A 16,544-nucleotide genomic window follows, 5' to 3' on the forward strand; every position below is an offset into this window, starting at 1 on the left:
ATGTCAGTGTCAATGATATCTCATTATGCAGGATTGTGTTCATTAAAATTAGCCAAAACACATCTGTTTTCCCATTGTCAAGTAAATGTGAGCCTTTCATTAGTGGGCAATCAGACATTGACAGGTTGTGTCTTGAAAAAAGCTCTTGTCTTACAGCTGCAAAAGAACTTTTTGTTCAAAATGGTTTTTAGGTATAACAACACAAACTGAGAATTTTAATTTTATTCATTATATAATGCCAGTGAAAAATGTAACAGTACTGTGTCACATGTAACAGTACTGTGTCATTATAGAACTTTGTAACACTTAACAGAACTGAGTGACACGTAACTGAACTCTATCACATATTTTATACCTAACACAAGACCATGAATTGAAGTTCTTAAAATATAAAATATGATATACATATTAACAACAAAACCTCAGGAACAGCACATAATGCCTTATATCATACATACTAAACACTGTAAGCAATTTAATTAGCTCAACTATTCAAAAAGCTATGGGTGCTCTTTTGTCAGCATAAGTTATGTTCCAAATTTGAATACGAGTGTATAATTTAAGCCCTATTCTGTCATTTAAACCAAGGTATCCATATAAATCTGCATTACTTGTTATTATAACAGCTAATCAATTTAAACAGGGAAATTAACTCTAAGATTTGTATTTCCAGAGTCATCTGCCATGTTTGTGTTTTGGTACTGACACTAGCTTTCCAAAACATTGAATTGAATATCATCCTGTTTATAATGATGAAGCCATTCTGGATGATTTTATGGCAATAGTACCTGATATTATAAATCAAAATTTTCTCAATAGGTCGATTTTCTCAATAAATGAAATATTGAATTTAAAGTCTAAGAACTTTATAACAGTTGGCAACTTATTCTTGAGAAAATATAACAAGTATAACCGGTATTTTAGAGGACTTATTGCCCGTTTTTTACACACACAAAATGTACTTTGGGTCAAATTTCTTAATATATTTATTTGGCATACTTCACTGCAGTGTTTACCTTTTCAAAAAAAGAGATACAAATACAATAAATATGTGAATTTCAAGTATACACATATTCGTAGCTCTTGTTTATACTTTTTAAATAACACTTCACTTGTGTCACTCATCTTCCAGCATAACCCCAAGCTGAAAATAAAGGTACACAATATGTTCACATATATTTCATAATATTTGCACATAAATAATGTAACAGAACGTATTGCTTTTCACTACAAAAATATTTTATTTAGAGATCTATTGATAGTGCTTTGCTTCAGGTAATCTACAACTATTCCTGATTGTCTTCATCAAGTTGTAACACAAAAACAACCAATTTACAGTCTTGTGTGTCTTACCTTAAGTATCACTGCAAAAAATTCAATTGATCTATTAATGAATATATCATCAAAATAGCCATTTTATACAATAATTATTAAATATTTGCCATCTACAACTGATTCATAAGGAATAAACATTTTTCTTTTTCTGTATACAAGTAATTTGAATTATGAATACAACAGAACTCTATTCTGAAATTGTCATTGATATTGGAACAACTGACTGATAAACAATCTGAAATACAATTTTGACCCTCTTTGTTACAAAAAAATTTCATAGTAAAAATCCCAGTAAAAGTATGAAATCATCTCAACTAAGGACAAAACATTTATAAATGAATTTCACATTGTCATGGTTTTGATTTATTGTCATTTGTGTACCAATATCACATGACTTAAGATGAAAACATGTTACAAACTCTATTCAGGTACTGATATATAATACATATTATGACATTTCTACGAAAAATGTATTAATAAATGTGATCAAAACATTTTTTTTAATCATGGGAACTTGCATTCAGGCATCAATTTGAGATTTTATTATCAAATAAATGATGATCATGAGATGGAATTATCAGTAATATGATAGATTATCATCATGTAATTATATAGTAATCCAAAAATGATAACAATATTTATACATGATTGCCATCACATACAAAACATCTACTTTACACAGTATTAGACAGAAATATACACCACAGGTAAAAAATGGACCACAATTCTGGATATATTGCTGAAAACAGTACGGGCTGGAAATCGAAAACAATGAATCATGTGACCGCCCATATACCCTGGGTGTTTCTATCATACATCCAGTAAAGAGACGGGCGTATAATAAAAACATGTTAAAAGCATTTCACATAAAAAGAATACAAATAAGTGTACATAACAATCATAAAGACTATCACATGCTAAAATAAATAACTTATCAAACACAGTACATCAATAAAAGGATGCAAAAGAGCCATCTTCAAACATAAAAATAAAATTCTTAAATTATATATATAATACACTGTTCATGTTATAAATTATTAAAAGTATACATTAATTACAGACTAGAGCTTTGTCACAGACGTGACGAATACCCCCACATTCCGCATTGACACAGAATATTTTGAATGTTGTCTTCACAAAAAACAACGGACACCATGCTTAATGTTTAAAACGCACTAAGTGACCCCATGACCTTGTTTTTGACCCGGCATGGCCATGTTCGAACTTGACCTACACATCATCTATATACAACTTCTGACCAAGTTTGGTAAAGCTCTGATGAAGACTACTTGAATTAGAGAGTGGACACCATGCTCAATGTTTAAAACACACTAAGTGACCCTGTGACCTCATTTTTGACCCGGCATGACCCATATTCGAACTTGACCTAGACATCATCTAGATACAACATCTGACCAAGTTTGGTGAAGATCCGATGAAAACAACTTGAATTAGAGAGTGGACACTTAATACGGACCGACCGACTGACCGACAGACCGACAAGCTCACTCATATATACCCCCCTAAACTTCGTTTGTGGAGGTATAATAAAAACCTGTTCAAGTACATTCCCTGTGACTGACCATTTTAAAATGTTGCACTTATGACATACATCATCACACTTTAAAGGGATTTAATAATGCTGCTATCAATTGATTGAGGAAATTCCCTGTATTCTATTCCAATCTTCTATATATAATATCTGATGTCCTAGACCCTACTGAGCTGGTGGAATTCCCAAGATCCTTGGCCATTTTCTCTTCGCTGGATGCAATGACCTCCCAGTAAGTTGCAACTCGCTCACAGTCGGACGCTGAATATGCATCCCATGCAGCAATGTCCACTTCTGAACCCCCCAGGGCGTCTTTCAGCAAGTACGCTGAAGCAACAAATTTGCCCAAACGTATTAAATTAACATGTTCTGGTTGTCTCAAAAAACGACTTCTGTTTTTCATATCATACATGTCAGCTTGCACCTGTCCATAGGTACTGTTCGTGCGATCCTTAGCAAGGTGTGTGTCAACAACGCAAATATCACCTTTACTCCTGCCTACCCATAAAGATCCTTCAACAACTGAAATGGAAGTCACAGTTACACTAAAACTTCTCGGTTTTGTTAAAATGGGCAAGGAATGCGATGTGCATGGCTTCAATTCTGGCCTCACTGAAGGTGGTTGATGAGTTGAAGTTTTGGTTGGTGGTACATAAAGGGACATTGATTTACCTAGCCTATTTAGGGCTTCTTGTACTTCTGGTGTTTTATGGGGAACTGGTGGCCTATCTACATCCCCATTTTGCTTCTCTGAAGTCAGCTTGCGAGAAGGCATGTTTGGTTTTGGAGGCCTCTCCGGGGGAGTTTCTGTTTTTAGGTCAATCATGGAAAATCTGTTACGTACTTCTGCTATTGCACCTTGTGAAAGATCATCATCATCTGACGAGTCCAGGCTCGTAGCCGAGTCTTCTCTGCTTCTCGGACAGATGTTTCCTTTGTAAGCCTCGTGGTCTTTCACTGACAAAACCAGCTCATCGGCAACAAACTTTTTGTAAATAATGTCTGGTTCAAAAGTAAATGCTCTTATGCAAGTCACCGTTTCTACATCAAATTCAAGAACAATTGGGGTATCAAAAAGCAAAGTAAATGCCTGTTTTTCAGTACACTCAATTTGAGTAACAAACTGGTTTGGCAGCCTAAGCAAGGATAGCAATATCTGCATGCTAACACGCTGATCAGTGAGCACCTTGAAATCAGCCACACTGATGATGTCAATGTTCTTTTCGTTGCTAACCCATACCACGTTATTGTCCTCCGACAATGTCATGCAGTGAATCGGACAGGAGCGCAATCTTAGAGTCTTTGGGTTGGCATAACCTTGGACACGCTTCATAGACATGTTATTTCCCTTTCCAGGTTGCCTCTCATTCGACTTGAACTGGAGCATTTCACCATTCTCCAAAGCCACATATACAGTGGGAAAATGCTGCAAGGAGAAGAAATTCATATATGTTGCAAAGGATTTAACGAACTGTACAAACAGCAACCATAATATAAGCCTTATAATAAGGGCCATTGGATACCTACTTTAGACCTTAATATCAGGTGCATACTGGTATTTTAAAATCTCTACAGAGGACCACAATTCCATGGGTGCCAAATAAAAATCCGTTGTTCATGGCAATGTTAAGTTCACTTAAAATTTTGCATTTGTATATATATTCCACATGCTTATCCAGGACAAAGCGTATTTTGACCCAAGGGGCATAATTTGAACAAGGTTAGTACAAAACAACATTCAGTGTTACTCGCTTTATAATAATATATGCGAATTATACCCCAAGGTTGAAAAGTTTTAAAACAAGCCTTTCCATGAGTACAAACATTTTTTGCTTGTTTAGATTTTTAAAAAGACGATATTACATAATAGTATATATAAAATGAAAAACCATTTTGAATAACAAATAGCCATTTATTCCAAAGTGTTTGCTAGCCATTTCATATTGCTATTTCTTCTAAAAGCACAAAGTACATTTTAATACAGATACATTTATTGTCTGAAATGATATGAGATAAATTGTCAAACCTTCTCTTTCGTAGAGAGAATGTGCAAGGGCAAAGCACTCAGTTTCACCTTGTCTTGCAGCTCCAGTTGAGCTCCCATCTCGAAAACCTCAATTTCATTGTTCTGAAGCAAATAACAGCTCAAATTAAAACTCTGTTTAGAAAAAAATCACATAACCAATCATCTATATAAATTATGAATCAACGTAAGACTTTCAAAGAACATGTCAAACAATCATCATGTCTGTTTTGGGTGTAAGATAACATTTGGATACATTGCCAACTTATAAATTTGTATCAGGAATCACCAATCACAAGGTGAAGTGGCATGTCAACAGGATAGTTGCAATAATCAAACTCCCAGCTATAGACCCCCTGGGTCTGAGCTGTACACTTGTATCCATAAAAGCTCAGAGCATTCAAGAAGAACAACAGGAAACAATGCCTAGGCATATTATACATTATTAAGGATGTAAATTTAAGTGTGTTTTTTATGTACAGTACTGTTAAGTGATTGCTATCTTTATTCTGTTAAAAACACTCAGAATCAACATTAAATAATGAATATAACTTGTTCCCTGAACAAATTAATGCATTATTGAAAAAATTATCATACTGTTCCAGCACTAGCAATCACATTTCATGTATATACTTGTATTTTATAAGTAATCAACCCATCAACGTTTAGGAAAACTAAAATAAACAGTAAAAAATATTCATTGCCCATATAAATACATCACTCCATGTACCACAGTTGCAATCCAAATGAGTTTCCCAACTTTCGTCATGGAGGTGACTCTAGGACCTGGGTACACATTTCTGTCAACAGTCACAGTCCCCCACTCTGGGTCTAGCACACTGAGGGTTCTTCTCTTGTCCTCCCCCTCCCACACCCACAGGTAGGGACGCTTATTGGTGACCTGCAATGAATGGCAAATCAAGCTGAATGGAACCTGTAACATCAAATATCTCTGGGAAAACTGGGCTGTATGCATTTGCTTAAAGTGCAAAAAAAATGTCCCAGATTAGCCGGTGAAGTCCTAACAGTCTAATCAAGGACCATTACTTTGCTTTTATAGAATTTTTGGTTTAAAGGAAGTCTCCTCTAAAAGAAAATCCAGTTTAGGTGGAAAATATCATCACTGATAAGCCTGTGCAGACTGCACAAGCTCATCTAGGATGACATTTTATGCAGAGGCATTAAGCCCAGAACCAGGATCATATCATTTCAAGCACGCATTGATTTTTATACTAATACTCATTGATTTTCCATAGACAATAACTAATTGGATAAACTTAATCTATCAGCATTTTTAATAAAATGTATAAATTGAATTTTATATTAACATACTACTCACTAATTTTCTATAGACACAGAAAAAAACCCATATTAACTGATAAACTAAGATCAAAGATGCATCATACCAATCCTTAGCACAACACAGATAAATTCATTATCCCCAGGTGTTTTATACAATTTCAAAATACAAATGATATCCAAAAAGTGAAACGAAATCTGCTTAACTTAAAAGAAACTAAAACAAAAATTACTGTTTTATTTGTTAGCTTATCATCTGTCTGACAGTTAATTTCCCAGTTAACATCGAGATATCACAAACAGATGTGTAGAAAGTTTTAAGATGATTATTAAGATATTTATTACAAAACCACATTACAGGAGATAAACACAGGATTTTTTAGAGTGTTAATTGAATAAAACTCCACATACATTTTAATACAATGAACATAAATAACTGAAAGTGTCTATTTGTGATAAAGACAACATACAGATGCTCCCATAACACATTGTGGCTCAAATGGCTCCTTGGATATGGTGAATGTGGAACTCTGTATGACAAACTGGGCAGACTTCATGTTGTGTTCTGTCACAATGACATGGGCAGGAGGGCGACTGTCTGCCTCCTCCTTCCAGCATTCCTGCATGAGACTCTCCAGATAGGGGAACCTCGTGTTCATGTTGAAGTCCTGCAGAAATATTGTATCGGTAACGAAAAAAGATATTTGAAGTAAAAGACAACATTAATTATATCACATTAAGTCCAAGTAAGAACTTAATAGTCAGGGTTTTTTTCCCACTTTTTGGGAAGATAGCCCATGGCTTTGTATTTGGGAATTTTATCAGCATTTTCATGAAATTGGAAAAATAAATTCATTAGCCTTTTTTTACCACACGAAAAGTCCACAGATAAGGGAAATACTTAATTTGATATAACTCTTTATAATCATTTAAATTAAAAAAACAAAATCATATAATACGTTGTTTGAGGTAATTGAATTAAAATTGAGATAAAATACACATTAGACATTTCTTTCTAAAAAAAAAAAAAAAAAATTTTTTTTTATTTTTTTTGGGAAATTGGGATTTTTTTGCCACATTTTGGGAAAAAAGTATACTTTTGGAGATTGGAAACATAGCCGAATTTCGGCTATAAAATCGGGCCAAAAAAACCCCTGATAGTATAAGTTACTGTCATTGACATATGTTTGGAAATAGAATGTTCATAAAAGACACAATCCACACATGGTAATCAGGGATAGCACTTAATCCTCAAAGACACAATCCACACATGGTAATCAGGGATGGCACTTAACCCTCAAACAATCCACACATGGTAATCAGGGATGGCACTTATCCCTCAAACACATAGTAATCAGGGATGGCACTTAACCCTCAAACTGGTCCACACATGGTAATCAGGGATGGCACTTAACCCTAGACACAATACACACATGGTAATCAGGGATGGCACTTAACCCTCAAACACAATCCACACATGGTAATCAGGGATGGCACTTAACCCTCAAACACAATCCACACATGGTAATCAGGGATGGCACTTAACCCTAGACACAATACACACATGGTAATCAGGGATGGCACTTAACCCTCAAACTGGTCAACACATGGTAATCAGGGATGGCACTTAACCCTCAAACACAATCCACACATGGTAATCAGGGATGGCACTTAACCCTTGACACAATACACACATGGTAATCAGGGATGGCACTTAACCCTCAAACACAATCCACACATGGTAATCAGGGATGGCACTTAACCCTAGACACAATACACACATGGTAATCAGGGATGGCACTTAACCCTAGACACAATACACACATGGTAATCAGGGATGGCACTTAACCCTTAAACTGGATTTTTGTTAAGAAGAGACTTCCTTTTAAAACAATACAATCAGAAAAAGTTATCCCAGATTAGCCTGAGCCGACTGCACAAGCTAATCTGGGACGACACTTTATGCACATGCATTTAATCCCATTTTCCCAGAGTGATGCTCATATTTATCTCTTACCATGAGGCAAGGTCTCTTTCCCTCCATTTTGAGGGCTTTTGTCACCTGGGACAGGTTCTCATATTCTGAGAAGGGTCTTCTTCCACTGAATATCTCATATATCACCATGGCAAAGGAGAAAATGTCCACCTGAAATAAGAGAATAAAAGCAATAAGATGTGACAACATTTCCTCAAGAATGAATCATGATTTCATGGCTGCCTGGGTCCTAAAACAGCCATAATAATTGTTAATTTAATTTATACAAAAAAAAAAAGCAACATTAGATCCATACTTTCAAGTCTTAGAACAGTACTAGTGGTTGATATATAACAAAAACAAAAAGTTGCAATATTAACAAGATGTGTTTGTGAAACACTATGTCCTTTATATTTTACCTTTGACCTTGAAGGATGACCTTGACCTTTCACCACTCAAAATGTGCAGCTTCATGAGATACACATGCATGCCAAATATCACATTGCTATCTTCAATATTGCAAAGTGTACATTAAATGAGTGATTTTAACCTATATATTTGACCTTTGACCTTGAAGGATGACCTTGACCTTGACATGTCACCATTAAAAATGTGCAGCTCCATGAGATACACATGCATGCCAAATATGAAGTTGCTATCTTCAATATTGTAAAAGTTATGGCAAATGTTAAAGTTTGACGCAAACCAACAAACCAACAAACAAACCAACTGACAGGGCAAAAGCAATATGTCCCCCACTATAGTCGTGCGGGACATAAAACTAAAATGTAGTGACAAGAAAGAAGGAAATTAAATTTTGCAATGGACTGTTCAGATTTGTTTTGTCATCCCACCCCCATTTAAATTTTGTCCAAACATGCCAACATGATTTGTTTTTGGGCATTTACTTTAAACTGTGTATACATCAATATACTAAGGGCTTATTTTTTTGGTTGAGTGTATAATAATTAAATCTGTTTGCATCTGTGCGTTTACTAGACAGATGAAGCAGAAATTTGGCACAACTTGATCTGAATGATGCTACTATACAAAGCTGTTGTAATTACAAAATTACACACCGTAAATCAAATTAATTGCAACTTATAAACAATTAAGTATTGAAGAAACATTAACAAATGGAAAATTGAAATGGGTTCAATGTCCAAAGGAAACTGGGCAGGAAAAAAACAACTACTGAACTACTTGATCCAGGCCATTGGCTGAAAAAACTGTCACCATAGGAAGCTTGGATTACCGGAATAAACCCCCTTCGGAAGAAACCCCCTTCCCTAAAAACGGCATAGCGGAAGAAACCCCCTTTCACATTTTGCATACGCGGAAGAAACCCCCTCGCTAGTTTTGCATATGCGGAACAAACCCCCTTCGAGTTTTCAGACAGGCGGAACAAACCCCCTTCGTGTTTTCAGAGGGGCGGAATAAACCCCCTTCCTAAGTGTTAAGTCTTTCCCGCAGAGGTAGTAAAATCCCGACTCGAACGATTACCCAATACATCCGTTTCAACCCGACTCTATTACTGCATGCTTGCTACTTTTCAAGTTTATATTCATTTCCCGATAATCCCGTTTATAACATTTTTAAAGCACTTTCTGGTAAATATTAACGATAAAAGCTCTCAATAATTTCTTTAACACAAACCTTGACATTTTTTTTCTTGTATCAAATAAATTTTCGGCATAAGTGACTATTCATAGACTTGATGAAATATTCCCTCCGAACATGCATCAATCCCCTGACTAGTTGTGTGCTTGTTACAACGCACAATACACCCACGCTTTCTATGCTGCATAATTTTCGCGCCCTTTTTATTGAGAAAAAGAGTCAACACAAAATAAAATTTACACTGCAAAAATATTTCAACGTTGCGGTAATATTTACATTCGGAAGTGTGTTTCGTATTAAAAACGCGTTAACACCAACTTACGGGAGTGTGTCAAATCATTCCCTAAAATCACACAATTAAAGCCGAATGCTAATTTAATTAAACAAAACTGTACATAACTTTACACGAGCCGCAAAGGCGCCGATCATGACAAACCTTTTCATCATTATCTACAATAGCCGGTACATTAAAGGACCTTTTATATATTTAAATGAAGGTGCGAAAATCTTTTTCCTAACTGTTATGTGCTGAGTAAAGAGGTGTACCGGCCGTATGTTCACAAGTTGTTAATGATGAGATGCTCGTGTGAATTTGTCTTGCAATCGTTTCAGTGAGATTATACCATTTTATATGCGATAACTCGTACTAGATTGATAAAAATAACAAAAACACAAAATTAGCGCCAAGACCCGATAGTGACGAAGATATTTCGTACATATTTTCCTTCAATAACCGAAGCATTCGTCTTTAAAAAAAATTTGAATCATGCAATCATGCTTCCCGGGAACTTTCTGAAAATAAAAGTGAATTTCTGTAAACAATTACCGTGCGTTTGAATGTAACTAAATCGTCTGGAAGGGGGTTTGTTCCGCTATGGAAGGGGGTTTCTTCCGCCTATGCAAAACTAGCGAGGGGGTTTCTTCCGCCTATGCAAAACTAGCGAGGGGGTTTCTTCCGCGTATGCAAACTATGAAAGGGGGTTTCTACCGCCCTGCCGTTTTTAGCGAAGGGGGTTTTTTCCGGAGGGGGTTTCTTCCGTACACCGAAGCTTGTACTGCATTCTGCATTGTAGTACAGTTGACCATTTGAGCCATGCTTTTGGAAAACTGGGCTTAATGCATTTGCAGACTGCACAGGATAATCATGGATGACATTTTGGACTGGATGTTTCTTACGAACAGACTTCCTTGAAACGAAAAATTCATAAAAGCGTAAAGTGGCTAATCTGGGAAGACGTTTTATACACGTGCATTAAACCCTGTTTTTCCAAAGCCCTGCATATATACTTTCCATGTTTCACACAAACCTGTTCATTGTATGACACCCCCTCAAGAATCTCTGGTGCCTGGTATCCCAGAGTTCCCACCAGGCCTACACTTCTGCCTCCCCAGCTGTACCTTGATATGCCTGGATAGGAGCAAGACATGATCAATCATCTGCATCAATGTGCGTAATACAAAGCTAAATTAACTGTTATTTTAACAATATTAAAATTCCTGTCATGCTAAAATGGGTATTATGCCATATTGCTGCCAGCGTAGCTCCAGATGAGACTGGACATCAGTGCTGTCTGGTCAGGAGCTACCCTATCCATTAATGACACTGAAACCTTGTGTGACTTATATTGGATAGGATGGCTCCTTACAATGCTGCCCAAAGCAAAGGATACATTTTTACACATAATATTACACATATAAAAGTGACACATTTTGCTTTATTCAAAGTTTAATTGTAGTTAGAAAAAAATATATTTTTAACGCCATAAACAATTCAAAAAGCAAATTATTTGTTAATATTAACATAGTAAAACTCTGCGTTGGCAGCAGACTGATGAACTCACAAAGTCCTTTATTTCATTGGAGGCAACATAAGAGTGCAAGGTGCAAAGTCAAAGTAAATGATCAGTCAATATGTAAATGCAAATACCATAGTCTGACAGCTTGACATTGACTGGTGCCTCCAAGGCCAAGGACATTGTGAGGATGTTGTCTGACTTCAGGTCCTTGTAGACAATACAATTGCTGTGCAGGTACTCCAATCCTTTGCCAATCTGCAATAAGCCACACATTTCTGATAGAGATGCTTCATAAACAAATGTGAAACACTCTGGGAAAACCTGGCTTAATGCATGTGTGCAAGTGCACTTTGCACTGGCCAATCAGGGCCAACGCTTTCTGCTTTTATAAAAATTTGGTTTAAGACATTCTCTTCTAAACAAAAAGCCAGTTAAGACGGAAAGTGTTGTCCATGATTAACCTGTGCCGACTGCACAGGCTTATCTGAGATGACACGTTAAGAAATTGTTTTCCCAGAACACGGTTTTGGGAAATGTGGTTCTATATTAGTTATATATCCAAACAAATTAGCTAAAAAAGACCTTTGCACAGACACAGAGGTGACATGTATTCATATGTAAATCTGGTAGTTCTAAATTAGCCCTTAACCAATCTTTTAAACAACCAGTAAAAACAAACAAATAAAAAAGTGATAAGTTACTTATCACAAAAACATTACTAAGCCATGACTGCTTATAATTACACCTTTAAATAACAGCATTAGATTTTTATGCAACCTGAAAAAACTCTTTGATTTAGTCCAAAGATTTTCCTATTTATTCAAGTTAATAAAACATATGAATTGATTGCGATTTCAAACTAAAATTTGGGTTCCAACAATAATTTTCACAGCATAATATGATGTGAAAATTAGAGTTGGAACCCAAATTTTAGTTCAAAATATGTTTAATTTACTTGAATAAATAGGAAAATTTTAGGACTGGCAGCAATTTTGATATAGTTATTAATAGTGTTTGAAATGGCAGTCGTCAAACATTTATTAAAATCATTTAATTTTTCTGAAGTAGACTAAAACAAAGTACCTGATACACAAGTTTGAAGATGAGCTCTTTAGTGAGAAAAGGTGAATAGAGGCGATCCTTTTCCCAGTTTAGGTAGTAAGCCTTATCATCCATCTCTTTGTCCAAGACGTTTCGCAGACTACCCAAGGGAGCTAACTCCAGAGCCATCATAAGTTTAGGGCTAAATGCCACACCCACAAGGGAGATAATACAAGGGTGATGCAGACGGCTGGTAAGAGAGACTTCTTGGCGCAATTCTTTCAACGATCTGTATGACTGAAAACACACACAACAGAAATGATTTAGAAATGATTGAATATCTTGTTTTTATGTGCAAGCCAATAATTTACTATGCATCAAACTTTGGAACAATACTAGAGTAGAAAAAATATGTTAATTTTGGCATCAGTATATTAATCACATAATCATTAAAGGGAAAAAAAACACTGGAGGGTAATAATTAGAAAAACATATGCAATATAAATTTCAAGGAGTATGCAGGTCAAATCTACAGGATGATTTCTTATAAAAAATACTAACATTTTAAACAAGATTTGCTTGTAAGTCCTCTGTGGATCTAATCAGAGAGTAATTTAAGTTTACACTCAGTCCATCCTTCGGTCATTGTGTGTCTGAATTTCCATGTCCTTAGTTTAAACCTATTTATTTTAAATAGATTACATCAAAAGCCTTAGTCGTATTGAAACGCTCTGGAGTCCGTTTCCTGAGACTAGAACAAGTACTTGGTGTCTTTTGGGAAATCAAAGGAGGGCCTCCAGTTTGGATCAAACCCATGACTTCCTGGTTGCTAGGCAAACACCATATCCACTGCGCCAAGGTGGCCTCTAAGTTTCTGAGTTTCCATGTCCTTGTTTCCATGTGTCAGTATTTCTGTGTGTTTGAGTGTGTGAGTTTCCATGTCCTTGTTTCCATGTGTCAGTTTTTCTGTATGTCCGTGTGTCTGAGTTTTAATGTCCTTGTTTCAATGTGTCAGTATATCTATGCGTCTGTGTGTCTGAGTTTCCATGTCCTTGTTTCAATGTGTCGGTATTTCTGTGTGTCTGAGTTTTAATGTCCTAATTTCAATGTGTCAGTATTTTTGTGTGTCTGAGTTTTAATGTCCTTATTTCAATGTGTCAGTATTTTCGTGTGTCTGAGTTTTAATGTCCTTATTTCAATGTGTCAGTATTTCTGTGTGTCTGTGTGTCCGAGTTTCCATGTCCTTGTTTAGATGTGTCAGTATTTCTGTGTGCCTGAGTTTCCATTCATTGTTTCTATGTGTCAGTATTTTCGTGTGTCTGAGTTTCCATGTCCTTGTTTCAATGTGTCAGTATTTGTGTGTGTCCGACTGAATCTGGATCCTGTGATAGCTCAAAAAGTGCTTAAGCTAGGTTGATAATACTTGGTAAAAGAATAGAGGGCTTTTTTATCAAATGAAATGTATGGTTGCTATGTTTATGAAATATAAAATACGAACAACTAAAATCTGATCCCGCACTAGGTCAAAACACTCACTTAATGAAACATGTTTAGTGGATAGATGTACATTAAGACGAATTAAATATTAAAATTATGGTTACTATGGTAACAGATGCTATGGTTACAAAAAAACATTGAAAACTGAAGCTAAATCCTGCAATAAATCAAGAAGTATATAAGCTTAGGATTGATGAAATTTGGTATGTGTATAGGGTGACATATGGGAAATATGCAAATTATTTCAATTTTGTTTGTCAGTTAGTTGAAAAAATCTGGATCCTGTGCTAGCTCAATAAGTGCTTGAGCTAGGTTGTTGAAACTCTGTATATGGATAGAGAGCCAAGTGGGAAATATGCATGTAAACAAGGGCTGTTTGTAAAACATGCATGCCCCCCCCCCCCCATATGGGCTGTCAGTTGTAGCGGCAGCCATTGTGTGAATATGTTTTTTGTCACTGTGACCTTGACCTTTGACCTAGAGACCTGAAAATCAATAGGGGTCATCTGCCTGTCATTATCAATGTACCTATGAAGTTTCATGATCCTAGGCCTAATTATTCTTGAGTTATCATTAGGAAACCATTTTACTGTTTCGAGTCACTATGACCTTGACCTTTGACCTAGTGACATGAAAATCAATAGGGGTCATCTGCCAGTCATGATCAATGTACCTTTTAAGTTTCATGATCCTAGGCGTAATCATTCTTGAGTTATCATCCGGAAACCATTTCAATGTTTCGAATCACTGTGACCTTGACCTTTGACCTAGTGTCCTGAAAATCAATAGGGGTCATCTGCCAGTCATGATCAATGTACCTATGAAGTTTCATGATCCTAGGCGTAAGCATTCTTGAGTTATCATCCGGAAACCATTTTACTATTTCGAGTCACTGTGACCTTGACCTTTGACCTAGTGACCTGAAAATCAATAGGGGTCATCTGCCAGTCATGATCAATGTACCTATGAAGTTTCATGATCCTAGGCCAAAGCATTCTTGAATTATCATCCGGAAACCATTTTACTATTTCGAGTCACTGTGACCTTGACCTTTGACCTAGTGACCTGAAAATCAATAGGGGTCATCTGCCAGTCATGATCAATGTACCTATGAAGTTGCATGATCCTAGGCCTAATTATTCTTGAGTTATCATTAGGAAACCATTTTACTGTTTCGAGTCACTATGACCTTAACCTTTGACCTAGTGACATGAAAATCAATAGGGTTCATCTGCCAGTCATGATCAATGTACCTTTCAAGTTTCATGATCCTAGGCGTAAGCATTCTTGAGTTATCATCCGGAAAACATTTCAATGTTTCGAATCACTGTGACCTTGACCTTTGACCTAGTGTCCTGAAAATCAATAGGGGTCATCTGCCAGTCATGATCAATGTACCTATGAAGTTTCATGATCCTAGGCGTAAGCATTCTTCAGTTATCATCCGGAAACCATTTTACTATTTCGAGTCACTGTGACCTTGACCTTTGACCTAGTGACCTGAAAATCAATAGGGGTCATCTGCCAGTCATGATCAATGTACCTATGAAGTTTCATGATCCTAGGCCAAAGCATTCTTGAATTATCATCCGGAAACCATTTTACTATTTCGAGTCACTGTGACCTTGACCTTTGACCTAGTGACCTGAAAATCAATAGGGGTCATCTGCCAGTCATGATCAATGTACCTATGAAGTTGCATGATCCTAGGCCTAAGCGTTCTTGAGTTATCATCATGAAACCATCTGGTGGACGGACGGACCGACCGACATGTGCAAAACAATATACCCCCTCTTCTTCAAAGGGGGACATAAATATTAGTTTTTTTGTCATGCAATAAAAGTGGTTGCTTTTAAAAAACAGTTAAAACAAACAACTGGATCATGCAACAACTAAAAAAATACTTCAGCTAAGTTGATGGACTCAGTTTGTGGGTAGGGCCATATGTGGAATACATGTATGAATTTTGTTTTAATGTTGACTGTCTGTCTGTTTGTCTATCCCCTTACAGAAATAAAAAGGTTGTGCTATCTAGCGGCAATGTTGCGGCTACAAAGCCGCTACCATTTTTTTGAAGCCACAACTACTCTAAGCTAGCAAGTAGCTTATAGTAGCCACTAGTGGCTACCTTGTGGCAATCTTATGGCTATTAGTGGCCGCTAGCGGCTCATAGTAGCCAGAAGATGGCCAGAACATATTTTAGTATCAAAAAAGTGCAATTATGAGCCAGATGGTAGCCACAACCAATACTTTAATATTAATCTTAAAAACACAAAAGGCTTATAGTAACCACAAGTGGCTCTTAGTAGCCAGAAGGTGGCCAGAACATTTTTTTTGTCAATAGAATGGCACTCTTGATCCAGAAGGGAGCCACAATTGTAGAATGACATCATATTTTGTATGATG

The 16,544-nt window shown here is 36.3% G+C and overlaps 1 protein-coding gene across 4 annotated transcripts in view; it reads right to left on the minus strand.

Moving 5' to 3' along the window:
• Positions 1–207: 207 nt before the first annotated feature.
• LOC127877089 (leucine-rich repeat serine/threonine-protein kinase 1-like) overlaps positions 208–16,544 on the minus strand; it is a 75,865-nt gene continuing 59,528 nt past the window's right edge. For all 4 annotated transcript variants that reach the window (XM_052422719.1, XM_052422717.1, XM_052422718.1 and 1 more), the window contains 8 exons: positions 12,684–12,938; positions 11,732–11,855; positions 11,112–11,212; positions 8,227–8,355; positions 6,680–6,877; positions 5,641–5,811; positions 4,914–5,015; positions 208–4,313 (listed from right to left, as the gene is read on the minus strand). In XM_052422719.1, the coding sequence (XP_052278679.1) occupies positions 3,012–4,313; positions 4,914–5,015; positions 5,641–5,811; positions 6,680–6,877; positions 8,227–8,355; positions 11,112–11,212; positions 11,732–11,855; positions 12,684–12,938 (2,382 nt within the window). In that variant the 3' untranslated portion in view covers positions 208–3,011. The remainder of the gene's footprint in view (positions 4,314–4,913; positions 5,016–5,640; positions 5,812–6,679; positions 6,878–8,226; positions 8,356–11,111; positions 11,213–11,731; positions 11,856–12,683; positions 12,939–16,544) is intronic.

Source organism: Dreissena polymorpha, chromosome 4 (assembly GCF_020536995.1).
Source record: "Dreissena polymorpha isolate Duluth1 chromosome 4, UMN_Dpol_1.0, whole genome shotgun sequence".
NCBI lineage: Eukaryota > Metazoa > Mollusca > Bivalvia > Myida > Dreissenidae > Dreissena > Dreissena polymorpha.